The sequence below is a fragment of the Borostomias antarcticus genome (genome assembly GCF_949987555.1).
Source record: "Borostomias antarcticus genome assembly, chromosome: 24".
In the NCBI taxonomy this organism is placed as follows: Eukaryota; Metazoa; Chordata; class Actinopteri; order Stomiiformes; family Stomiidae; genus Borostomias; species Borostomias antarcticus.
The window spans coordinates 16,534,475-16,561,358 of record NC_140257.1 but is presented as its reverse complement, the minus strand read 5'-3'; the positions used below and the strand labels follow the sequence as shown (position 1 = coordinate 16,561,358).

At 50.1% G+C, this 26,884-nt stretch overlaps 1 protein-coding gene across 1 annotated transcript in view; it reads right to left on the bottom strand.

Moving 5' to 3' along the window:
* The window catches only part of tnr (tenascin R (restrictin, janusin)), a gene marked incomplete at both ends in the record, with an annotated part of 57,941 nt that extends 39,116 nt beyond the window's left edge, over positions 1–18,825 (bottom strand). Inside the window, 5 exons of the mRNA XM_084458332.1 lie at positions 2,869–3,019; positions 6,121–6,236; positions 7,136–7,399; positions 16,069–16,545; positions 18,291–18,825. Coding sequence (XP_084314458.1) covers positions 2,869–3,019; positions 6,121–6,236; positions 7,136–7,399; positions 16,069–16,545; positions 18,291–18,825 — 1,543 coding nt within the window. The remainder of the gene's footprint in view (positions 1–2,868; positions 3,020–6,120; positions 6,237–7,135; positions 7,400–16,068; positions 16,546–18,290) is intronic.
* Between the last annotated feature and the right edge of the window lie 8,059 nt (positions 18,826–26,884).

Below are 26,884 nucleotides of genomic sequence, written 5' to 3'. Positions count from 1 at the left end.
CCACACATCTGAGGAGCCATAGCTCCGCCCAGTTCAGATCAGCTAGGGATTGAACCCAAGAATAGCATCCTAATTATCATAGGACAGCGATGTCAGCATCCTGACCCCTGAACAATCACATGACGTCCAGGGAGCTTTTGATTGGTCTTTCTTTGTTAATTGACCTGTGTGTCACAAGGACAAGGAGAACAGCTGCTCCTTGAACAGGCGCTGCTGGGGAGAAGACTGGTGTCATTGACCACTGGTGACCAACCTGTCCACATGTGTTCCTGAGGTCAACTCTGGAGAGACAGCACTATAGCTGGGCTCAAACAGCTTCAGGAGACATGGTACACCTGGCCCCTGATTGGTTTTAAATAGACTGGCCCCCGATTGGTTATAAACAGATTGGCCCCTGATTGGTTATAATCAGGCTGTGGTTTGTCTTAATCTGAATCAGAGGAAACTGCTTCCTCTTTCATTGTTGGTACCCTTGTATTTGGAGGGGTCCTCTTATGAGTGAATGACTGTAGCGTACAGTACCCCTCTACCCAGAGGACCAGGATGTCTAGTGTACACAACACAACCACGTGCGATGCAAATGTCATACGACCCCCCGGGACTATTTATTTTATAGCTACAGTACAAACATTTTTATTTATTTAACCTTTATTTACCCAGGCATAAATTAAAATGCATGTATATAAACCCCCCCCCCCCCCCCCCCCCCCCCAAGGTTAATTATTATTTATTCATATCCATAGAATCCACGTGTATATAATCCATCTTAAGCTGTATAGGAAGGGTAGTTATTGTGTGATTATACGTTTTTGTAATTTTCATAATTAGTAAATTTGTAACTTGTACATTTGTAATTTGGAAATTGAGTATTAGAGTTTATCTGTAGCACAATCTTGGATCCAGCAGAAACATGTCACTGTGACTGTTCACCCTACATTACATGGGACAAATAAAAGGAATCTTGAATCTCATGCATGATCTAGGATTCAGGCTGCTTTTGTATATAATAATTTGTTCTTAATTGCTTGTCTGGGTAAATAAAGGTTAAATAAATTAAATAAAAAAATCTACAGGTATACTAGATACTCGTCTAACTGTGAAAATAACGACAGAATAACAATGGACACAGTTGATAGTTTGTAAAATATTTTTGCATCTGTAAATTCTATAAAATATGATCCCCTTGTGATAAGCGAGAAGCCATATTGGAAGACGTTAAGATGGACGCCCTCACCAGAGGTTCGTCCTCTGCCTTCCTCTGTCTCTGTCTCCTGGAGGACGGATACATCTTTGCTTCTCTGAATTATTGAGCGGCTTTAAATTTGCCATTCGTTATCCAATAAGGTATCTTAGCAGCGAGAGAATGGCGCGCGTGAAAAATGCATGAGCGCCCGTGAATTATTAAAGCCTATTTAATTACGAGCGACAGTTGTGGGGCCTGGTGGAAATTAATGGTGTTTTCACTGTGGAGGCGCCGGTTGAATTGTTATGGAAAAGCTAAATTGAATGTAATACAGCTGTCACTCTGGGGAACTCCTGGGTGAAGTTTACATTAAGGCCATAATTGCTGGTGGACAGACCCATTTGTTGAGGTGACATGACCCATTAGTCTCCTAGTGTGTGTGTGTGTATGTGTATGTGTGTGTATGTGTATGTGTGTGTGTGTATGTGTGTGTGTGTGTATTCATGGATGGTCCTTTATCTGAGCATCTGAGTATATTACCCACCACAGCCAATCACAAGGGGGAATACTGAGTCGTGGGAGCCACGCCCCAAAACACATGGTACATACATGTTGGATATTATAGCTGTTTCAATCTGGGAACCATCTTTCTCCAATTGTTCATAATTTTTCCCCAGCAGGTTTGTGTGAGCGAGTCACATATGGATGTGTGTGTGTGTGTGTTGGGATCAGAGGGTGTGTGTTGGGATCAGAGGGTGTGTGTTGGGATCAGAGGGTGTGTGTTGGGATCAGAGGGTGTGTGTTGGGATCAGAGGGTGTGTGTTGGGATCAGAGGGTGTGTGTTGGGATCAGAGGGTGTGTGTTGGGATCAGAGAGTGTGTGTTGGGATCAGAGGGTGTGTGTTGGGATCAGAGGGTGTGTGTTGGGATCAGAGGGTGTGTGTTGGGATCACAGGGTGTGTGTTGGGATCAGAGGGTGTGTGTTGGGTGTGTGTTGGGTGTGTGTTGGGATCAGAGGGTGTGTGTTGGGATCGGCTAGTTTACATACATGTGGTGAGATGCTGGCTAGTTTATGTGTGATGACTGTGGCTACTTAACATACGTGTGGTGACAGGCTAGTTAACATACGTGTGGTGACAGGCTAGTTAACATACGTGTGGTGACAGGCTAGTTAACGTACGTGTGGTGACAGGCTAGTTAACGTACGTGTGGTGACAGGCTAGTTAACGTACGTGTGGTGACAGGCTAGTTAACGTACGTGTGGTGACAGGCTAGTTAACATACATGTGGTGACAGGCTAGTTAACATACATGTGGTGACAGGCTACTTAACATACGTGTGGTGACTGGCTAGTTAACATACGTGTGGTGACAGGCTAGTTAACGTACGCGTGGTGACAGGCTAGTTAACATACGTGTGGTGACAGGCTAGTTAACGTACGTGTGGTGACAGGCTAGTTAACGTACGCGTGGTGACAGGCTAGTTAACGTACGCGTGGTGACAGGCTAGTTAACGTACGCGTGGTGACAGGCTAGTTAACGTACGCGTGGTGACAGGCTAGTTAACGTACGTGTGGTGACAGGCTAGTTAACGTACGTGTGGTGACAGGCTAGTTAATGTACGCGTGGTGACAGGCTAGTTAACGTACGCGTGGTGACGGTGGCGGTGACAGGCTATTTAACGTACGCGTGGTGACGGTGGCGGTGACAGGCTGGCTGCGGCCCTGGTCCCGGAGGGCCACCAGGTTGACGGTGTACTCCTCCCCCGGGCGCAGCGCCGTCTGGTGGAAGGAGGTGATGGTGCTGGGCAGCTGGGCCGTCATCCCGCCATCATTATCCTGGTGCACACACACACACACACACACACACACACACACACACACACACACACACAAACACACACACACATACACATACACACACACACACACACACACACACACACACACACAGAAAAACACACACACACACACATATACACATACATACACAGAAAAACACACACACGCACACACACACACACACACACACATACACATACATACACATACATACACAGAAACACACACACACACGCACACATACACACACACACAGAAACACACACACAGAAACACACACACACACACAAGCACAGAAAAACACACACACACAGAAAAACACAGAAAAACACACACCCACACACACACACACACACAGAAACACACACACAGAAACACAGAAAAACACACACGCACACACAGAGTTATGGTACAGCATAGAGAAGCTCTCCTCATTCCCTGTCTCTTCTCACAGAGCCAGTGTAACGGTGCGCTCATGGTCCAACAGGAACACAAACCTCTTTATTCTGTGGAATAAAACTAAAGAATAGGACTGATGAGCCCTTTAATGCACTTAAGAGGGATCTCTAGAGAGATTTTAATTATTTTATTATAATAATAATAATTATTAATACCATTATATTAATAATTATTATTAATAATAATAACAAAACTAATATTAATAATAATAACAATACTACTAATAGTACTACTACTACTACTACTACTACTACTACTACTAGTAATAATAATAATAATTATTATTATTGTTGTTGTCGTCGTTATCTTTATTTGTTTAGCCATTGCCATATTGTTTGAGTGTAGGCAATATGTATAATAAGAACCCTGAATATCCATAGCTGAATGTTGGGTTATATGTGATTTTGTCTGAATGTATTTTATTGCCGCAAAATAAATGTCCTGTCAAAGACGTTCCAGACTTCTGAATCTGAATTTGCAAAACAACAACAGGGACAGAACGGCGGATTCACGTCGACCAATCGCAGACGCCGTCCAACCCCGGCGCCGGCGCGCGCCTCGCTACAGGGACGATCCCGCGGGGAGGTTTCGCCTGAGCGTCTCCGGCTACTGATTGGCTGTGACACCCACGGCAGGTCCCTCCACGCTCCGGCAGCGCCAGACCCGCCGTTCGGCTCGGCTCCGCCTGGAGGACGGCTGTTCCACCTGGACGCCCCCCGGACGGGCGGGGGGGGGGGGGGGGGGGTATGACAGCGGGAATATGACACCCCCTCAGACCGGGGAAGGGAAGGAGCGCTCCGCTCGACTGTCCACCTCACTTCCTGTCTGACGGGCAGATACAGGCATGTATTCCAGGCCCATATTCAGCTGAGGAATGTGTGGATACAGAATATGTGAGTGTTTTTTTGTTGGTCTGGGTTGATCGACCGTACATCTGTGAATGTGTAGCTCTGTAAACAACGTCACGCAGCCTTATCTCGGGGACGGAGGCGACTCTGTCATCTTGCTTCCCAGCCACCCGTTCCATTAGGATACTGTCACAACGCAGGGCCGCTCCTGGACCCAATCCACCCAGGGATGAGACTACACACATCTGATCTGATATGACAACCAAGCAGCAGCGTGCATGTGTGTGTGTGTGTGTGTGTGAGAGACAGAGAGAGAGAGAGAGAGAGAGAGAGAGAGAGAGAGAGGGAGAGAGAGGGAGTGGGAGAGAGAAAGGGAGGGGGAGAGGGAGAAAGGGATAGATAGAGAGAGGGAGTGTGTGAGAGAGAGAGAGAGAGAGAGAGAGAGAGAGAGGGAGTGTGTGAGACAGAGAGAGGGAGAGAGAGAGGGAGGGGGAGAGGGAGAAAGGGATAGATAGAGAGAGGGAGAGTGTGTGTGTGAGAGAGAGCGAGAGAGAGAGGGAGAGAGAGGGAGGGGGAGAGGGAGAAAGGGATAGATAGAGAGAGGGAGTGGGAGATAGAGAGAGAGAGAGAGAGAGAGAGAGAGAGAGAGAGAGAGAGAGCGTGTCTGTTGGGTTCTGTAAGCGTCCTCCAGAAAAAAGAAAAGCATCTGGCTGAACCTCACCGTCCTTCTCGACAGCCCGGTAGGGGGGGGTGATGCAGATGGAACAGCCCAGTAGGGGGGGTGATGCAGATGGAACAGCCCGGTAGGGGGGGGTGATGCAGATGGAACAGCCCGGTAGGGGGGGGGTGATGCAGATGGAACAGCCCGGTAGGGGGGGGTGATGCAGATGGAACAGCCCGGTAGGGGGGGGTGATGCAGATGGAACAGCCCGGTAGGGGGTGGTGATGCAGATGGAACAGCCCGGTAGGGGGGGGTGATGCAGATGGAACAGCCCGGTAGGGGGGGGGTGATGCAGATGGAACAGCCCGGTAGGGGGGGGTGATGCAGATGGAACAGCCCGGTAGGGGGGGGTGATGCAGATGGAACAGCCCGGTAGGGGGTGGTGATGCAGATGGAACAGCCCGGTAGGGGGTGGTGATGCAGATGGAACAGCCCAGTAGGGGGTGACGCAGAGGGAGGAGCTCTGTGACCCGGTGGCGCTCCCCGGCCTCGTCTGTATTCACCGCTGTCCCTCCTCCCGTGGAGCGCGCCACATTTCGTTCCCACAGCGTTTATGTCTTCCATCTGAAAGCACCGGGCCCAGCCGCCAAACGCCCCGCGCCCCCCCGGACGCGCGTGACGCGCCGAGTAGGAAGCCAATTACCAGAAGAGGACCCAGATTAGAGTACCTGCGCCCAGGACAGATGGGGGGAATTAACCGAAAAGCTTCTCTAACTTTGACCCGGTGGCTCCGAGCCAGCAGCGCTCTCCTGAGTCTGGAGGCTCATCCAGATAAAACATCAATAAGCCCCCCCCCCCCCCCCCCGGTCTGATTTGGTACAGGCTCCGAGTTGAACGGCGAGCAAGAAACCCGTCTCCCTGTCGCCGCATCCGAGCGCGAGGCGGATGGGAAGGGTCGGGATATTCTCTGAGACGAGCGCGCTTCCGTACGGAGCGAGGGGGCGGTTCCCTTCAGGGGTTTATTCAGACGCCGCCGCCGAGAGCGGACAATCGATCACACCGGCGCGGACGCGAGCGCCCCGGTCACACGCACGCACGCACGCCGGCGGCCTCGGCGCTCAGGGCCTCACCTTGGGGATGAAGCTGATCTCCCAGCCGTCGAAGGCGTAGTAGAAAGGCCGCCACTGCACCTCCACCGACGTGTCCGTGATGGATCTGAAGAGTAACCCGTCCGGATTGGACAGATCTGGGAGGCAAGCAGAGATGTATCACAGCCCTCCGCCTCCCGTGTGATCCATAAATCACCCCCCCCCCCCGTTCTTACCGAGCCCTGACCAGGGTTCCCCCCCCCCCCCCCTGGTCTCTCTGTCTCACTAGACTGCAGAGGCTGGCCACACGCTGTGGAAAATCACTGGGTTTTTATATCGCCTTCTTAGGGTGCACTTACAATTATTAATTACAAGATTTCTGTCAAGATTATTCCCAATTCTAAACTTTCAGAATATTTTTTATTGAACTGTGTTCAGTCAGGTTAATTAACTATATATATAATATTCTTCTCTGGTTTATTATTTGTCTATATTTAACTGCATTACTTCCTCAGCGACCGCCCTCGTGCCAGAAATATTTCCTAATGGAAATTCTAATGGCTTGCAGAATGGATAATCATCCCAGGACCGATTATTTAACGTTTACTGGAAGAAAGACGTTTTTCGATTCCAAGAGTTTCTATATTTTCCTGACAATCACTGAGAGGAAGCCTGAGCAGCGGCCGTTTACCACGCTGGCATTTCCACTGAGCAGGGAGCTCAGACATAATCCTACCGGCTGCCAATGATAGGTGCCAACATGTTCCCAAATAATACTAATTAACATACAGAGTGTGTGGAAGATATATATATATATATAGAGAGAGAGAGAGAGAGAGAGGGAGATAGACAGAGAGAGAGAGAGAGAGAGAGACTACTGGACTGTGTATAGGTGGTACCGACGCTGTGTCCATGTGTGTCTGTGTGTGTGTCCCTGTGTGTGTGTCCCTGTGTGTGTGTGTGTGTGTGTGTGTGTGTGTGTCTGTGTGTGTCCCCGTCTGTGTGTTCCGTGCATGTGTGTGTGTCCCCGTGTGTGTGTGTGTGTGTGCGTGCTCACAGGTGGAGACCAGGATGTTGGTGGGGGCGCTGATGCTGCTGTTGATGACGGCGTAGACGTTGAGGCTGTACTCCACGCCGGGCTCCAGGTCTCGCACCACGCAGGCTGTGGCGTTCCCCGGCAGCCTGGCCTCCAGCTGCACGCCGCCGGGGCTGCTGGGAACGTAGGTGACCAGGTAGTCCGTCAGCACCGCCGCGCCCGCCCACTCCAGCTCCACGGTGCTCTCCGTCACCCCGGCAACGCGCAGGCTCGTCACCGGGGCAACTGCAGGAAGGAGCGGGAGGTCAACGTTAGGTCAACGTTAGGGACAGCAGACCCATGAGAGCTCTTCCGCTGATGCACCTCGCTACGCTAACTATGCTACGCTACGCTACGCTAACTACGCTACGCTACGCTAACTACGCTACACTATGCTAACTACGCTATGCTAACTACGCTACTGCATGCTGCAGATCTCTCTATGGGTCTGGGACACTTCACTCAAAAATCTGGTGCTCAAATCCTGGCAGTTCATTGGCAGCGCCGGAATCCCTGCGACACGAATCAGTAACGACTTCACGCGATCAGGCGTTCCCACCCGTAGATAAGCCCCGCCCATCTAACCTGGGCTAGCGTCTCTCATTCGCCGCTACGACCTGTCACTCTTTCAAGTACGACAGCAGCCATTCACCATAACGTTTGAGTCTGGAGAGAGACTAGCATCTTTGTATTCAGATCGATCCAGACGCTCTTCAAACGTCTGCGCCACCGATACGCAAACGACTGTACATTTTCACACAGGAACGGGAGGGCGTTGGTATTCTCAGGGTGACGGGGAGAGTTCCTACCCATAAACCCCAGAGGGGAGGCGGGGAATGCAAATGAGGGTCCCGCATAAACAAGCGGATATGTTTACAGCTCCTCCTCACACACCGACGGACCGGGGCAGACAGAGAGAGGAAGAGAGGAGGTTGGAGAGGGGGAAGAGAGATGTAAATAAGAGAACAAGAAAAGAGAGAGGGAGTAGTGGTGTTGGGGGGGGGGGTGGAGAGAGAGAGAAACGGTCCTGGGTCCTGCAGGGAAGCCCCTCCCTGTCTGAGAGATGGGACTGGAGAGAGAGAGAGAGAGGGGGAGGGAGAGAGGGGGGGAGAGAGGGGGGGGACAGAGAGATAGAGAGAGGGAGAGAGAGGGATGTAGGAGAGAGAGAGAGAGAGAGATAGAGAGAGGGAGAGAGAGGGATAGAGAGAGAGAGAGAGAGAGAGGGAGAGGGATAGAGAGAGAGAGAGGGGGAGAGAGAGAGAGAGGGAGAGAGAGGGAGAGAGAGAGAGAGAGAGAGAGGGGGATAGAGAGACGGAGGACTGGATGGGGGGTGCCAGAGTGTTGAGTCCTCCTCAGGGATAGAGAGAGAGAGAGGGAGAGAGAGAGAGGGAGAGAGAGAGAGAGGGAGAGAGAGAGAGAGGGAGAGGGATAGAGAGATAGAGAGAGAGAGAGAGAGAGAGAGAGAGAGAGAGAGGGATAGAGAGACGGAGGACTGGATGGGGTGCCAGTGTTGAGTCCTCCTCAGGGAGAGAGAGAGAGAGGGAGAGGGATAGAGAGATAGAGAGAGAGAGAGAGAGAGAGAGAGAGAGAGAGAGAGAGGGATAGAGAGACGGAGGACTGGATGGGGTGCCAGTGTTGAGTCCTCCTCAGGGAGGCGTTGGGACTTGAGGAAGCATTTGAGTTACTTCATCACGCTTGATGCCAGATGGAGGCTCCAGAGACACTCCTCCCTCTCTACCTCTCTCTCTCTCCATCTCCCTCTCTCCCTCTCCTCCTTCTCTCCCTCCATCTCCCTCTCTCTCTCTCCCTCTCTCCCTCTCCTTCTTCTCTCCCTCCATCTCCCTCTCTACCTCTTTCTCTCTCCCTCTCCTACATCTCTCCCTCCATCTCCCTCTCTCTCTCTCTGTCTTAACTAGATTTGTCACAGGGACTAGATCCACTCTCCGGTTTGAACAAAAGAGAAAAGCCAGTGACAGAATGTACAGAGAGCTACTGAACCAAGCTGAGCTCTTCAACTGAGCCTGCAGGACTGGAGGAGACGGGGGGGGGGAGGGGAGGGGGGGGAGAAGGAGGGAGGGAGGGAGAGAAGGAGGGAGGGAGGGAGGGAGGGAGGGAGAAGCTGCCCATCAAGTTTTTTTTGTCCTCTCCTACAACTCCTCTCCAACGACAATCACACAGGAGCACAACAGGAGAGATGATGAAGGATGATCTTCCTGGATGATGAAGGATGATGTTCCTGGATGATGAAGGATGATCTTCCTGGGGAGACCTCAGCCGCGGAGCAGGGATCTGGTGGAGGTTCTCTCTCTCTGTATCTACAGTCTCTCCTCATTAATCACAACCCGGTACCGAGGGCTTTCTACCCAGAGGACGAGTCCACTGAGAACACGGCAGCGCAAGACTGGCTCACAGCTGTGGTCAACTCCTCTCTCCCTCTCTCTCTCTCTCTCTCTCTCTCTCTCTAACTCTCTCCCTCTATCTCTTTCTAACTCTCTCTCTATCTCTCTCTCTCTATCACAGAGAGCACGGCAGCGCGAGACCATGACTGGCTCACAGCTGTGGTCAACTCCTCTCTCTCTATCTCTATCTGTATCTCTCTCTATCTCTCTCTCTAACTCTCTCTCTCTAACTCTCTATCTCTCTCTCTCTCTCTCTATCTCTAACTCTCTATCTCTCTCTATATCTCTAACTCTCTCTCTCTCTCTATCTCTCTCTCTCTCTCTCTCTATCTCTAACTCTCTATCTCTAACTCTCTCTCTATCTCTCTCTCTCTCTAACTCTCTAAATAAATCATAAAAGACCCATCATAAAACAGCTACTGCAGCTAAATGAATAGAAAGTATTACAGTAATGATACTGTAGCACGTCCTATGAGAGGTGTCCAAATACAAACAACAACAGAGTTGTTTACCACTATAGCTAACCACATCACATCAAACTGTGTTTGTAAAGCGCATTTCACACACAGAGGCAACACAATGCGCTTTACAGAGAGCGATGGGGGGAGGGGGGGGGATAGGTCCCTCCCCTACATATTCAAGATGGAAGCAAATAAACAGTTTACCCAGGGGCCGAAATTGCTGAGCTGTTCACATTCTTCCCTGACCTCTCTCAACGAGAAAGATGGAGCAAGCTCCTGGAAAATGTTTAAATCTATTACAGAGCACTAAACATTGGCTAAATATTTACAGAGCACTAAAAACGGGCGAAATACTTCCTAAAAGAGACGGACTATCGGGAGATAAATAGGTAGAGTTGGTCATTATGTGTTAGCTATCCCTGTAGCCCAGAATAGGATATATACTGTAAGTGCTCTCATAATAAAGCACAATAAGCACTTAGCAGACAAAGAGAGAGAGAGGGAGAGGGAGAGAGAGAGAGAAGAGACGGGGTTAGATGGAGAGGTAGAGAGAGAGAGAGAGAGAGAGAGAGAGAGAGAGAGAGAGAGAGAGAGAGACAGGGTTAGATGGAGGGGTAGAGAAAGAGAGACAGGGTTAGATGGAGGGGTAGAGAGAGAGAGAGAGACAGGGTTAGATGGAGGGATAGAGAGAGAGAGAGACAGGGTTAGATGGAGGGATAGAGAGAGAGAGAGAGAGAGAGAGAGAGAGAGAGACAGGGTTAGATGGAGAGGTAGAGAGAGAGAGAGAGACAGGGTTAGATGGAGGGATAGAGAGAGAGAGAGAGAGAGAGAGAGAGACAGGGTTAGATGGAGGGATAGAGAGAGAGGGAGAGAGAGAGAGAGAGAGAGAGAGACAGGGTTAGATGGAGGGATAGAGAGAGAGAGAGAGAGAGAGAGAGGGCTGGAAGGGGGGAGGAGCTTCAGATTGATCACACACTCATGTTCTCTTCCATCAACGCGCTCAGCTCAGCTCAACGCCGCCTGTCATGCTCAGCTCAACGCCGGCCGTCACAAACGACTCCAACGGAGGTGGAAAAAAGACAAGAGATGGATGTCTGCTTCACGCAGCTTGAGCAGCCTTGGCAGTTACTGTACGGGTCTTCGTCAGGAGGCGCTCGGCCGTCACTCGACTGTCCCGACTGTACAGGCGCCGTCCAAGTAGAGGGAGGGATTGTTGTGGAACTGAGAAGTTCTGTCAATCAGCCAGCGAGAGGTTGACACGCTCCTGCCGTGTTCCTCTGTCGGGAGGCCCTGGAGGCGTGACCTTCTCCAACGCTGTCCACCGAGAAGGTTCAATTTCCACCCTACCTGTACAACTAATCCTCAAGGCAAACGACTGTTGTGTGCCCTTGACTAGTGTGCCCTTCAGCCCTTCAGCGGTGCCTGGGCGTGATGACGTCAGGTGTTGAGTGAGTCATACCTGATCTTATTGCGTGGCCTTTTGACTGTAACAGAAGGGCCAGCCCTAAAGGGTCTCTGAATGACTGAATGACTGACTGACTGACTGACTGACTGACTGACTGGCTGGCTGGCTGGCTGGCTGGCTGGCTGGCTGACTGACTGACTGGCTGGCTGGCTGGCTGGCTGGCTGGCTGACTGACTGACTGACTGACTGACTGACTGACTGACTGACATGCAAGGCGTCGCATTGGCTGGTCGCATGGCTGGTCGCATGGCTGGTCGCATGTCGCATGGCGTGGCGACTCTCAGGTCACTCTGCCCTCCTGAACTCTCCTGCGTTATCCTTTCTAAATATCAACAACGTGTGGCTACAGCTGGAAGCAGCACCAACAGTGGCCTAATGTGTGTCTAAGTGGCCGGACGTTTACCTCAGAGCTGTATCAGCTAGCGGTGGTGATTACTGCTCCATGCTCAGCATGGCGAAGAGCCTGTTCCGCTTGTGTTTACACACCCTCCATTCCGAAGCAGCTCATTTGAATCCCGTCCTCTCCATATAGTTATGGAGGGAGGAAATAGGGCACAGTAATTGAAGGCAAAGTCACATCCTGGTTCTTTTGCTCTCTGATAATAGGAAACACTTACCGTGCCTCCCAGCCCGAGGGCCTGAGCCGCATCCTAATCAGCGAATGGCCTCTTTCTGGGTTCCCTCAACCCCCCCACCGTGCTCCTCGGCTATTCCAACCCTAATTGCAAAGAAATAAGCAATTCTGGGCTGGAGCACCTTCCTCCCACCGAGGAATGAGGGCGTGCGAGGTTCACTGGTAATATGATTTGCTTTTTTTTTTTCTCTCTCTCTCTCTCATTCTCTTGTGAGATGACAGCTGTCGACAGCCATGGGGAGACCGAGCGCTTGGGGAGAACTAGCTGTGAACGTCTGCAAGAGCGCCGAAAAGAAATAGCCTCAGACCGGCTAATGTGACACCTCTTGCAGCGAATTTTGACTTTTGACAAATGAACGCCGTTACACCTTTGGGACATCACCAATCCCTGTCCCCGAGCTTGTATCCAGGGTTACGGGGAGAGAGGAGAGGACTCAGAAGCAAAAGCTGTGGTTTCAGCTATTTTTATGTGAAAATGCACCATTTTGGCAGCTTGTTTGCCACCAGATTATAGCCGTTAAACACCGTTCCCAAAACAATAGCATATCGTAGCTCTGTGCGCTGTGGCGAATAATTTAAACTCTATAAAGGCCCTGAAGCCTTTGTGGAGTCTTTGTCTAAATTACCTGAGGTGTGAAAGATGAAATGAAAGCTGCTCGGTCTGATTTAGTGTCAATCCAGTCTTGTCAAGGCCGTTTGGGTTTCATGGCGTTGGTGGTAAAACAACTGAGCCACTTCTGGTTGTGGTTCTGATCTGGCTAATGAGGATGGCATATTTGTATGTATAGTCTGGTGCTCTCGCTCCCTGACTCGCCCTGCTGTATATTACTCTCCTAGTCACTCGTTTAGAAGAGAGATGCACTTGATCGCAATAAAAATAATGAAAGGAAAGAAGGGAGATGCACTTGTGAGTTCTGGCGAGTAGTAGTACACTACGTTCAATACCATTATTCTAAGTCACTTTGGATAAAAGCATCTGCTAAATGACTGTCATGTAAATGGCACTGAATTACAGTCATTTAACGCAGTGGTGGTCACTTTGGATACAAGTGGTACTTTGGTAGTCACTTCAGATAACAGCATCTGCTAAATGACAGACATTAGATAGACAGTTTTATCCAAAGTGACAACCAAAGTACCAAAGTATGACTACCACATTTATCCAAAGTGACCACCGCTGGGGAGGGGAGGCTTGATCCTGGCGGGGGGTACGGACATTTTGCAGTTTTTTACTGGCTATGAAAGTGTAAACTGTAAGCTTTCAAGTAGTCTCAACGCCAGACCCATGAGAGTTCTTTCGCTGATACTGTACGCTACGTAAGCTATGCTAACTACGCTACTGCATGCTGCAGATCTCTCTATGGGTTTGGGACACTTCATGCAAAAATCTGGTGCTCAAATCCTGGCAGTTCATTGGTTTCACAGGAATCCCTGCGACACCAATCACGACTTTCGCGATCAGACGCTCCTGCCCATAGATATAGTAGCACAAAAATCGCTAAGCAGAGAAAAAGGGCTTCAAAGATTCAGAGCTGTTCATTTTTCTCTCAGGACATGGACTTTAGACGACAAACTATGACTATTTAATGATCCTAAAACTGTTGTTTGTTATATTGAGTGGGTGCAACATCAATTTTGGTGATATGGGTAAAATATTTTGCCCTCTAGTGCATTTTGAGGACTGCCTCCATGTCCTTCCATCCTTGTTTTTTTCGCGCTGGAGGAAGCTGATTGGCCAGATAAAGAGTGTTTTGGCACTGGAGGAAGCTGATTGGCCAGATGTCAGGAAGTGCGAGTTATGGCATGGACAATTTCCCTTTTCTTTTTCATGCAGTCATCAGTCCATCCTCACTGTCTCTACTCAGTACTGCGTGTCTTGTGTGTGTGTGTGTGTGTGTGTGTGTGTGTGTGTGTGTGTGTGTGTGTGTGTGTGTGTGTGTGGCACTGTCTCTGAACCGGCCCTAGAAATGCCTCGGTGTAACAGAGCTAAGAGGAACACATCTACACATACAACAAACACACGCATGCACACACACATGCACACACACATGCGCGCACACACATACGCACGCACACACACACACATGCACGCACACACAGGTGCACACACACACACACACATGTACACACACACACATGCACACACACACATGCACGCACACACATGCACATACACATGCATGCATGCACGCACGCACACACACATGCACGCACACATGCACATACACACGCATGCATGCACACACACACACATGCACGCACATACACACACACACACACACACACACACACACACACACACACACACACACACAGGCGAGGCACGGATGTCAACGCCGGGCTAATGGGCAGAGGCTAATCAGTCACACCCCGCATGACGCAACCCACCAGCTGACTGTCAGCTGTCATAGCATTGGTTCAGCTCTCTAGGGTGCATGTATTTAAGCTGTCAAAACATGTCATCGTTCGCTCTTGCCATCACTGCTGATCGCTGTATCTGCGCGCTCGCTGCTTCTTGCATGCTCGCTGCTTCCGCGTCTCTGCTCTCGCGTTTCGTGCTTTTGTTCGTTGTTGGTGCGTCGCCCTGTTGCCCGAGATGTCCTCTCTGGTCCGTGGTTTGGGGGGTCCGTCTAGAGACACTAGGCTGTATCTCCTTCGGAACTCCACGAAGCGTCGGCCCATGGAGGCCAGGGACTATAATGTACAGCAGTCCTCCTGTGGCTCTCTTTGACGGTCTTAGTGGGCTGAGTTACCTCCGAGCGTCTTCCCGATTGCGGCCCACTCTGATCGTCATAGAGGCAGGGGGCTAGATGCCGTTCCCTCTTCCGGCACTCTGGGCCAAGCGGCCCAGAGGGGGGGAACATCTAGATTGCTCTCCCTACTAATGCGCTTTCCACATGCGTGGAAGGCAGGGGGCCCCCCGAACAGAGCACACCGGCAAAAATTCATATGCGTATATATTGTTGCATGCTAATAAATGGGTCAATTTTGACTAAAGTGATCTCGAACGAATACGGTTTATTTTCAGGCCTGTCACGTTCGCATGTGAACACTAGGTAATTATTGAATAATAAGAGCCAGACAGAGCGTTCAGTTTTTTAACACACTGAAGGGCTTATTTTCCAATTATTACTGGCTGGCCATACGTTATCCTGCTTATTATATGGCTATTTACCAACGACATTAATAATAATACCCCCCCCCCCCACACACAGTTTCTTTTACACCTTGTCAACTGCCTGCAGTATACCTTTCTAAACAACCATGTACTTCAGAGAGGGCTTGGACAGGTATGAGCAATACACCAATATAGTTTAACACCCCACAATATATAATATTGTGATGAAATACCGCCTGAGACACTGGGAGGTTTAACTTCATCATCATAAGTTCCACCCACCGTGTGAGCTCCTCTCAGACGCAGTACACTCAACACTTTAAGGGGCTGTAGCTCACTAGATTTAGATGCTAGTGTGCTTCTGCCACCCTGCCACCTCCACTCTCACTCAGCACACATCACCTGCTCCTCTCTGCCTGACTAAATAACAGCGCATCTTGCTCTTCTCACGCCCCGTTCACTTTTATGTGAAGCGTATCATTTCCCTGTCGTAAAGCACTTTGAACTGCTTTTTTGTGGGGGGGTATGAAAGGTGCTATACTTGCTTGCGATAGGTGCTATTTTTTGTTTGTATGCATGTGTGTATATATTCTATATTTTATACATACTGTATATACAGTATATAACTGTATATATATATTTGTACTCTTTGATGTATATTCTGTACTCCGTATATTCTTTTTGGTACATTCTTGCCGCTGAAATGCTCAAATCCACCCAGAGGATTATTAATGTTCATCTTATCTTATCTCATACAAAGTTTTATTATAGTATTATTATTATTATTATTATTATTATTATTATTATTATTATTATTGTTTAGTACTGAGTCTCTCACCTGAGTTGCAGTCGTCCCCGGCGAAGCCGTCCTGACAGACGCAGAAGCCCCCCGTGCAGCGGCCCTTCCGGCTGCAGTTGTTGGCGCAGTAGACCAGCGAGCAGTCCTCGCCCACGTAGCCCGGCCGGCAGCGGCACGTGCCATTGGCGCACAGCCCCTGTCCGGAGCAGTCGTTCAGGCAGCGCCCGGCCGCGCAGTCCTCCCCGGAGAACGCCTCCTCGCACACGCACTCGCCGTCGATGCACAGCCCGCGGCCCGAGCAGTCGGACGGGCAGCGCGGCTCCGAGCAGTTGTCCCCGCCGAAGTCGCGGTCGCAGGCGCACTCGCCGTCCACGCACGCTCCCTGGCCGGAGCAGTCGTCGGGGCAGCGCGGCTCGGAGCAGTTCTTGCCCGTCCAGCCGTCGTCGCACACGCAGCCGCACAGCTCCATGCTGAAGCTGCCGTGGCCGGCGCAGCCCGGCGCCGAGTCCAGACGACCTGCCGGAGAAACACCCGCGTCAGGGTCATCCACCCAACACACTGTGAAGACCTGCGTTAGGAACATCCACCCAACACACTGTGAAGACCTGCGTTAGGAACATCCACCCAACACACTGTGAAGACCTGCGTTAGGAACATCCACCCAACATACTGTGAAGACCTGCGTTAGGAACATCCACCCAACACACTGTGAAGACCTGCGTTAGGAACATCCACCCAACACACTGTGAAGACCTGCGTTAGGAACATCCACCCAACACACTGTGAAGACCTGCGTTAGGAACATCCACCCAACACACTGTGAAGACCTGCGTTAGGAACATCCACCCAACACACTGTGAAGACCTGCGTTAGGAACATCCACCCAACACACTGTGAAGACCTGCGTCAGGGTCATCCACCCAACACACTGTGAAGACCTGCGTTAGGAACATCCACCCAACACACTGTGAAGACCTACAGTAGGAACATCCACTAGCATGCAGTAGCCTGTGAAGACCTACGTTAAACATCCACCCAACATACAGAAGTTTTTGTGTGTTCAGAGTCAGTTCCATCTCAAAAAAGTAAATTCCATCTCAATCACCTCTTCAAGAAGTCCTACCAGGATCCTCCCTCTTAAGCACCTATCTTACACAAGTGCATCTCCTTTCTAAAACAAGTGACTAAGAGCATAATCTAGTGCTGAAGGCAAAGTGCAAGAATAGCAATCTAAAATACAATAGGTGCTTAAGAGGGAGGATCGTTGTAGTACTTCTTGAAGAGATGAGTTTTGAGCCTGTGGTGAAAGATGGGCAGCGACTCTGCTGTCCTGACATCAGTGGGCAGTTCGTTCAACCACTGCGGGGCCAGGACAGAGAAGAGCCGTGACCGTGTTGATCGACCGCAGGGGCCTCGGAGTGACGGGGCAACCAGCCGCCCTGAGGTAGCAGAGCGTAGCGGCCGGGAGGGGGTGTAGGGCTTGACCATGACCTGGAGGTAGGAGGGGGCTGTTCCTTTCATTACCCTGTAGGTTAGCGCCAGAGTTTTAAACTGGATGCGAGCCGCTACAGGGAGCCAGTGTAGAGAACGGAGTTGTGAGAGAGTACTTAGATAAAAGTGTCATCTAAATGACTAGTGTAATGTAATGTAATTCTAACACACTTTTGAACACACTTTTGACTTGACAACATAAAGCATACTAGCAACACATTTATGTACACAATACTGTATTGTATAAATTAATGGTAAAGTGTACATAGTATTCTACCACCTGTTTCCTGATTATGCTAACGATAATTAGCCTGGCTCCAGCCATCGAATCGTACGCCCGCTTTAATTTTGGAATGCGATTCAGGGTCTGGAAAGGCTCTCGTGCAGAATAATTTCTCAGTTGGAATCCCAACCAGGCCAATCAGCGTCCTCTGAATGCGATAATGGAATCAAACCGCGCAACGTGATTGGTTATGCGGACGAACTAATCTCCGAGGGGTCCCTCGGCAACGGCCGTCTAGGAAAGCGGTTACCGGGAACTCTTTCAGACTGAGCGATGAAGCGAAACGAAAATGGGCTGGTTTTCCGATAAAGAAAATAAAGAACCTTCTTAAGGAACCCTGCTTAAGCAACCCTTTGTATGGGAGTTAAGAAGTACTTTGGAGTCAAGTGCTTCTTAACTCGTTCGGGAAACCCGGACAATGGCAATCCAGTCTGAGCGTCCAGGCTAAAAAAGACAACGAGGGTAACTTCTCCTCCGGGAACGTTACCTAGGGCGGCGTTCTCTCCGCAGCAGCCGGAGCTGCACTGGGCTCGGAGCAGAGACACCTCCCTCTCCAGCATCTCGATCCTGGAGGCCAGCTGCAGGACGCTGACCGAGGATGGGCAGCCGCACGCCTGCTTGGGGATGTTGATCCTGTGGGTGAAGGTCACCTGGCTGTCGGCGTCCAACATCTGCTCCGTGTACTCCCCGGGCTCGCTCTGGGGCCCGGCGGGCCCGGTGGGGTCGTCTGGCCCGGCGGTGGCGGGCCTAGCCCCCTGACCGGGGGAGGTGGACTCCAGGTCCACCGAACACAGAGACTCCAGCGGTACGTTGATGTTGTAGACGTGGTTGAAGACCATGGGCTGCTCCTTCAGGGTCTGGTTCCCCGGGCCGTCCTGGCCGTCTGGGGCCTGTCGCCGGACCCGGGAGGTCCTGACCAGTTTGGACCCGGGCTCGGTACCGGACCCGGACGGTGCGGCCTGTGTCCCGGGGAGCAGCAGGACCAGAGTCAGGCCCAGCAGCCAGCCTGGTATCTCAGCCATGGAACTTTCTAGAACTCCTCTGATACCAGCAGACAAACACACTACAGACCTGGAGAGGAGAGGAGGGGGGAGGAGAGGAGAGGAGGGGAGGGGGGAGGAGGGGAGGGGAGAGGAGAGGAGGGGGGAGGAGGGGTGGAGAGAGGAGGGGAGGGGAGGGGCGAGGAGAGTGGAGGAGAGAAAGGGAGGAGAGAGGAGAGGATGGGAGAGGAGAGGAGAGGAGGGGAGAGGAGAGGAGAGGAGAGGAGAGGAGGGGAGAGGAGAGGAGAGGAGAGGAGAGGAGAGGAGAGGAGAGGAGAGGAGAGGAGAGGAGAGGAGAGGAGAGGAGAGGAGAGGAGAGGAGAGGAGAGGAGAGGAGAGGAGGGGAGGGGAGGGGAGGAGAGGAGGGGAGAGGAAAAGAGAGGGAGAGAGAAGATGGTGCTGAGTTTATACAGCAGTTGTGGAGAAATTAATAGGCATATTGAATGCATGAACCCAGTGTACTGTTAAAATGAACAAAAGAGAGAGTGTGAGAGAGAAAGAGAGAGAGTTTGAGAGAGAGAGAGAGAGAGTTTGTTTGTGTATTCTGTATGGTTAGAGACGGGGTAGCTCCTATGAATGGAAATATAATCCTTTCGTCTATATGAAACAATAATTGGTCAGAGGAATAACTATGCTTGTGGGACACTAAGAAGCAGTAAATACATTTCTCCACACAACGCAGGGGAGGGCTGGTGAAATATCACACAAAGGCAGCGCTGACGGATTCAATAGAGCTGCGGCTTTAGTGACGCTCTCTCTTCTAACAGAGTAATCCTGTCTCCTGCGTCGGGGCCAGAGGACGCAGACGAACGACAGGGCTGATTCTCTGAGAGGTGATGAGACCCACGCGGAGAGAGACATCCTCTAACGGAGTAATCCTGTCTCCTGTGTCTGACGACAGGGACACAAACAAACGACATGAGGGGTCGTGTGGAGGGATTGATCCTCAGACAGACAGACAGACAGACAGACAGACAGACAGACAGACAGACAGACAGACAGACAGACGAAGAGACAGAGGCAGAGAGAGACAGACATACAGACAGACAGACAGACAGGCAGGCATGGAGACAGAGACACAGACAGACATGGAGACAGACAGGAAGACAGGGAGACAGACATGGAGTCAAAGAGACAGAGGCAGAGTGACAGACAGACAGGCAGACAGACAGGGAGACAGACAGGGAGACAGACAGAGACAGACAGACAGGGAGACAGACAGGGAGACAGGCAGGGAGACAGACAGAGAGACAGGCAGGGAGACAGACAGAGAGACAGACAGACAGACGGACAAGGAGACAGACAGACAGACAGGGAGACAGACAGGGCGTGCTCACAGACAGGGAGACAGACAGAGAGACAGACAGGGAGACAGACAGACAGACAGTGCGTGCTCACAGACAGGCAGACAGACAGACAGACAGACAGACAGGCAGGGAGATAGACAGGGAGACAGACAGAGAGACAGACAGGGCGTGCTCACAGACAGGCAGACAGACAGACAGACAGAGAGACAGACAGGGAGACAGACAGAGAGACAGGCAGGGAGACAGGCAGGGAGACAGACAGACGGAGGAGGGGGACCAGCAGCGTCTGGCTGGTGATTATCTGAGATGACACCGTCTCTGTGACGCCGGGAGCCTTCTGTAAACACACTTCCCTTGATCGCCGCCCGCATCATCACACTCAAAATAGGGTCCGCGTTCAGGAACGCCGAACAGCACGAGGCGTCCACCCACGTCCCCACGTTCCCCCCGGCCGACAGATTACTCAGCGGGAGGTGGAACCCAGGGGAAGGTGGAACCGGCGGGAGGTGGAACCCGTGGGAGGTGGAACCCGGAGCGTGTCTTTTATCTCAACGATGCGTTTCATGTCGTAGAACTAGAGCTGTTCCGCCGTGGATGGAAGCCCGGTAGGAAAATCCACTTATCAAACTCAAAAGTGTTATTCTCTTCTTTCCTGCGCGTTCATTTGTCTCTCAACCCCCACGCTGCTCCACAGCTCTACACACTTCATCTGTAATGGTTACTTATGACAGCGCCACCTCCTCAAGGTGAAACCACACAGTGCAAGAGTGTGTGTGTGTGTGTGTGCGTATGCGTGTGTGCGTGTATGCGTGTGTGAACGCGTGTGTGTATGTGTGTGCGTGTATGCGTGTGTGAACGCGTGTGTATGTGTGTGTGTGTGTGTGCATGTGTGCGTGAATGCGCAGCCGTGTGTGTGGGTGTGTGCGGATGCATGTGTGAATGCGTTTGTATGTGTCTGTTTGTGTGTGTGTGTGTGTGAATGCGTACAGTAGGCGTGTGTGTGTGTGTGTGTCTGTGTGCATATGCGTGTGTGAATGCGTAGGCATGTGTGTGTGTGTGTGTGTGTGTGAATGCGTAGGCGTGTGTGTGTGTGTGTGGTGAACTGAAACAGTCATATTAAAGGCTAAGACAGAGTGTTTGGGTCTCTGTGAGGATTGGACGCTGGACAGGTCATAGGTCATATGTTAGGAGACACCGGGCGGTCTTGTGGTTTATATATCAAACACCGTCTCTTAACACTCTGTATCTGACTCTGTCTCTTAACACTCTGTATCTGACTCTGTCTCTTAACACTCTGTATCTGACTCTGTCTCTTAACACTCTGTATCTGACTCTGTCTCTTAACACTCTGTATCTGACTCTGTCTCTTAACACTCTGTATCTGACTCTGTCTCTTAACACTCTATCTGACTCTGTCTCTTAACACTCTGTATCTGACTCTGGCTCTTAACACTCTATCTGACTCTGGCTCTTAACACTCTGTATGTGACTGTCTCTTAACACTCTGTATCTGACTCTGTCTCTTAACACTCTGTATCTGACTCTGTCTCTTAACACTCTGTATCTGACTCTGTCTCTTAACACTCTGTATCTGACTCTGTCTCTTAACACTGTATCTGACTCTGTCTCTTAACACTCTGTATCTGACTCTGTCTCTTAACACTCTGTATCTGACTCTGTCTCTTAACACTCTGTATCTGACTCTGTCTCTTAACACTCTGTATCTGACTCTGACTCTTAACACTCTGTATCTGACTCTGACTCTTAACACTCTGTATCTGACTCTGTCTCTTACTCTGTATCTGACTCTGTCTCTTAACACTCTGTATCTGACTCTGACTCTTAACACTCTGTATCTGACTCTGACTCTTAACACTCTGTATCTGACTCTGTCTCTTAACACTCTGTATCTGACTGTCTCTTAACACTCTGTATCTGACTCTGTCTCTTAACACTCTGTATCTGACTCTGTCTCTTAACACTCTGTATCTGACTCTGTCTCTTAACACTCTGTATCTGACTCTGTCTCTTAACACTCTGTATCTGACTCTGACTCTTAACACTCTGTATCTGACTCTGACTCTTAACACTCTGTATCTGACTCTGTCTCTTACTCTGTATCTGACTCTGTCTCTTAACACTCTGTATCTGACTCTGTCTCTTAACACCTCTGCATATGGACTCTGACCTTGAGACGAGGGCGCTGATAAACCCCGCCTCCCTCCCTCCCTCCATGAGATCCACTCTGACTCGTTTAGCCGGAAAACTCGCCAAATTAACGACTAGCAGAGAGACGAAGAAAGGGAGAATGAAACGGACAAGGCCAACCGGAACGTTCTCTTCACTGGACTGGAAGCGTCGCTATGTACGTGCACTGTTCCCAAATCAAATCAAACTTTATTTGTATAGCACATTTCATACATAGAGGCCACACAATGTACTTTATAGAGATCAATGGGGGGGTGGGGCATAGGTCCCAACCCTACATATTCCAGAGGGAAGCAAAAATAAACAGTTTCACCCGGGGGCCAGAAACGTGAGCTGTAAATATTATTCCCTGACCTCCCTCAACGAGACGATCGAGCAAGCTTCGAGAAAAACCCTGACAGCCTAGAGAAATGGTACTGGACTGTTGCAAAATGGCCGTCTGACTCGCTGTACGGTATTCCACGCGCAAAGAGACGCATGTCAATGTGCTCTCATCTTCAACATACTGCAAGCTAAGGCTTAGAGCACTAATAAGGATCATATTTAATCAAATGCATATTGTGGTATTTATTCATATCACTCTCATTATGATAATCGAATGAAATCTAAGATTACTTTACATTCCAGTCATTTCAAAGCGACTTACAATTAATTATTCATTGTAAGTCACTTTGAGTTAAAGCGTCTGCTGACTGTAAATGACTAATGCAATATAATTATTGCATTTAAGCAGGTAGTCAGTGTACTTCTAGTGCATATTTCCTTTCTAGAGTGACTAAGAGTGTGATCTTGTGCTAAAGTCAAAGTGCAAGAGTAGCACAATATAAATACAAGGGTGCTTAGATTAGTTAGTATAAAGCTACAGAACCAGAGTGACTCAAAGTCCGTATCAGAGTCCTTCACAGCCTGGAGGAGAGAGAAGAGGAGGGAGAGAGAGGAGGAGGAGAGAGAGAGAGAGGAGGAGGGAGAGAGAGAGGGAGAGAGGGAGGAGGGGTCTCACAGCCTGGAGGAGAGAGAGGAGGAGGAGAGAGAGAGAGAGAGAGAGAGAGAGAGAGAGAGAGGTGGGATCTCACAGACAGGAGGAGAGAGAGAGAGAGAGAGAGAGAGAGAGAGAGAGGAGAGGTCTCACAGACAGGAGGGAGAGAGAGAGAGAGAGAGAGAGAGAGAGAGAGAGAGAGGAGGGGTCTCACAGACAGGAGGAGAGAGAGAGAGAGAGAGAGAGAGAGGAGGGGTCTCACAGACAGATAGGAGGAGAGAGAGAGAGAGAGAGAGAGAGAGAGAGGAGGGGTCTCACAGACAGATAGGAGGAGAGAGAAGGGGAGGCGTCTGTGATCTCCCGCTACGCTGCCCTCCTATAGCTACACGATTCAGCCAGTTACAGTCACGCGAGGTCATGAGAGGTCACGCGAGGTCACGAGAGGTCGTGTTGTCCTGACCCGCACACACACAAGGTTCCAAGAGAGCTTCAGTCCAGGCCGCTATCGCGGTTCAGTTTGGGACGGCTCACAATTAAGGAGGCGATTTTAAGAAGGCGAGCCTCCGAGACCAGACAGCCATCTCAGTCAAGAGCAACACGACGCCTGCAGATCAGGTCTCCTTCCCAGTTCCCTCTATCACAGGCTGGAGCTCCGGCTTCCACCCTAATTAGCTTTGACAGCAGGGTGGCGGTGGGCGGTCTCAATTAGCTTTGACAGCATGGTGGCGGTGGGCAGCGAAGGCAGAGGAACAATTTTGGAAATTAATTTGGTCTCCATGACGGTTTTGGGTTTTGTGAGCCATCACTGGCAGCGGTGTGTAGAATGGTGTGATTAGATTGTGCGCCGTTTGAAGATAGGAGCCAGACAATGTCACACTCGCTGACAGCTGGGCTTCTCAAACTCATTATGTGTGTGTGTGTGTGTGTGTGTGTGTGTGTGTGTGGGATGGGGGGTGAGCCTGTTGAAATGATGAAAGACCAGCCTCGGGCACAAAGCAATGTTTGTTTCAAGTTCATGTACACGCAGCCTGGGAAATCGTTTGAAGAAAATCAGAACTAAAATATCTGACTAGCAAAATGCAGCAAAGCAGCTTCCAAGTCCTTCTTGGAACCTGACGAGAGGTTCCGTAGATGCGGAGGGTTTGAGGACCACACGTGTGGACAGTGCAATGAGCTTCATTTACTGTAGGTCACTTTGGTCTAATGGTGCGTTCGTTTGTGGTCGGAGGTGGCAAGTCGCAAGTGGCAAAATACCTACCTCCGACCTGTGTGCATTCGAGCTATATACCATTATATCACAGTTACCTAGTTATATCTATATACCATTATATCACAGTTACCTAGTTATATCTATATACCATTATATCACAGTTACCTAGTTATATCTATATACCATTATATCACAGTTACCTAGTTATATCTATATACCATTATATCACAGTTACCTAGTTATATCTATATACCATTATATCACAGTTACCTAGTTATATCTAGTGCATTCGAGCAACTGGGGGCTGAGAAACATATCCGAATTTGCGACGAGGAAGTGCGAGTTCATGAGGTGTTTCATTTAATCATTCCTAGTAGCAAGTCGCAATTTGCCACCTTCCAGTTATAAACGAATGCACCATTAGTCACCAGGACTGAATTCTCAAAGACGTGTCAGTCTATCTGTGCATCAACCAGAGGCATGCTCGCTGTAGTGGGTGGTAGGGTTGCAAATTTCAAGGAATTTCATTAATCGATAACTGTTAACCTTAACAAACGATAGCTGATTCATTGATAAGAACATCCCAAGCTGGACTGCGCTTTGCTCGCTTCATTTTTGTGTCCGTCTTCCGCTGTGTCGTTGAAATTTTAGCCTTCACTACGTGGCGTGGCGCCCTCATGTACAGTCAGACCTTAAATCATGATTACAGTACATTCCACGCAACTCCCGTTTGATAATACTGTACAATTAATCGAGTAACCAAATCTTACTCGAGTAAATTATTATCGGCAATTAATCAATAGTCGATTAACTGTTAACATCCCTAGTGGGTGTCAAAAGGGAATGATTGAGATCTAGGCCTGCCCCCCCCCCCCCCTTTTTTTTCAATGAGTATCAATCTCTCCGAATGCTTGATTACTTAATTTCTCTATTTTCTCCATATCCTCCTTTCATCACAAAATCTCTCTTTGTGGTTTAGGCCTGGTGAGATGAGAGGGAAATCGAACTGGACTAAAATGTCAGCGGCAATCAGATCCGGTCTTAATGAGAATTAAAACAGACACGTGTTCCTCTCAGGTCTCGTAGTCGGTTTGAAGGGGTGAATCGAGCCAGATCAGTCAGGTTTGAAGGGGTGAATCGAGCCAGATCAGTCAGGTTTGAAGGGGTGAATCGAGCCGGATCAGGTTTGAAGGGGTGAACTGAGCCAGATCAGTCAGGTTTGAAGGGGTGAATCGAGCCAGATCAGTCAGGTTTGAAGGGGTGAATCGAGCCAGATCCGTCAGGTTTGAAGGGGTGAATCGAGCCAGATCAGTCAGGATTGAAGGGGTGAATCGAGCCAGATCAGTCAGGATTGAAGGGGTGAATCGAGCCAGATCAGTCAGGTTTGAAGGGGTGAATCGAGCCAGATCAGTCAGGTTGGAAGATGGGTGAATTGAGCCAGATCAGACAGGTTTGAAGGGGTGAATCGAGCCAGATCAGTCAGGTTTAAAGAGGGGTGAATTGAGCCAGATCAGTCAGGTTTGAAGAGGGGTGAATCGAGCCAAATCAGTCAGGTTTGAAGGGGTGAATCGAGCCAGATCAGTCAGGTTTGAAGGGGTGAATCGAGCCAGATCAGTCAGGTTTGAAGGGGTGAATCGAGCCAGATCAGTCAGGATTGAAGGGGTGAATCGAGCCAGATCAGTCAGGTTTGAAGGGGTGAATCGAGCCAGATCAGTCAGGTTTGAAGAGGGGTGAATCGAGCCAGATCAGTCAGGTTTGAAGAGGGGTGAATCGAGGCGGATCAGACAGTAGCTACCGTTGTGTGATTCTTCCCTCTCTCCTCATAGCACCGCTGAACAAAGTGCTATATCGGCTCAGGCAATAATGAAAGCACAAATCTTGTCAGGCCTTTTAAGCAGCCGTTCCAAAAAACAAATCTACTGCGCTGTCCCCTCATATCCCCGGGATCTGCGTTCACCTTGGTACAAACATATTATTACCGTCAAGGCGGACCAGGCAATATATCCCGTCTGTCAGAGCCAATAGCTGCTATCGCCTTCCTCTCTTCTTCCTCTCTCCCGAGAACACAGATAGACCACACGGCTCGGGCGAGGGCCTGATTGAAACGTCAGCTGAGCGAGCGCCGGGCCAGACCGCCTAGCGGAGCGGCCCTCGGCTCCGACATGCTACTGCACACATGAAGCTGGACACAGACACAAGCTAGCTTCTTCTTCTTCGTCTTCGTGCGGGTTAGGTGTTGCGTCCGCTCCCCCCAGGCTCGGGGCCGAGGGGCTATCCTTTTACCCCCCCGAGCCTGGATGAGGGGTCACCCGGGACATATATCCGGGCACACCTCCAGGA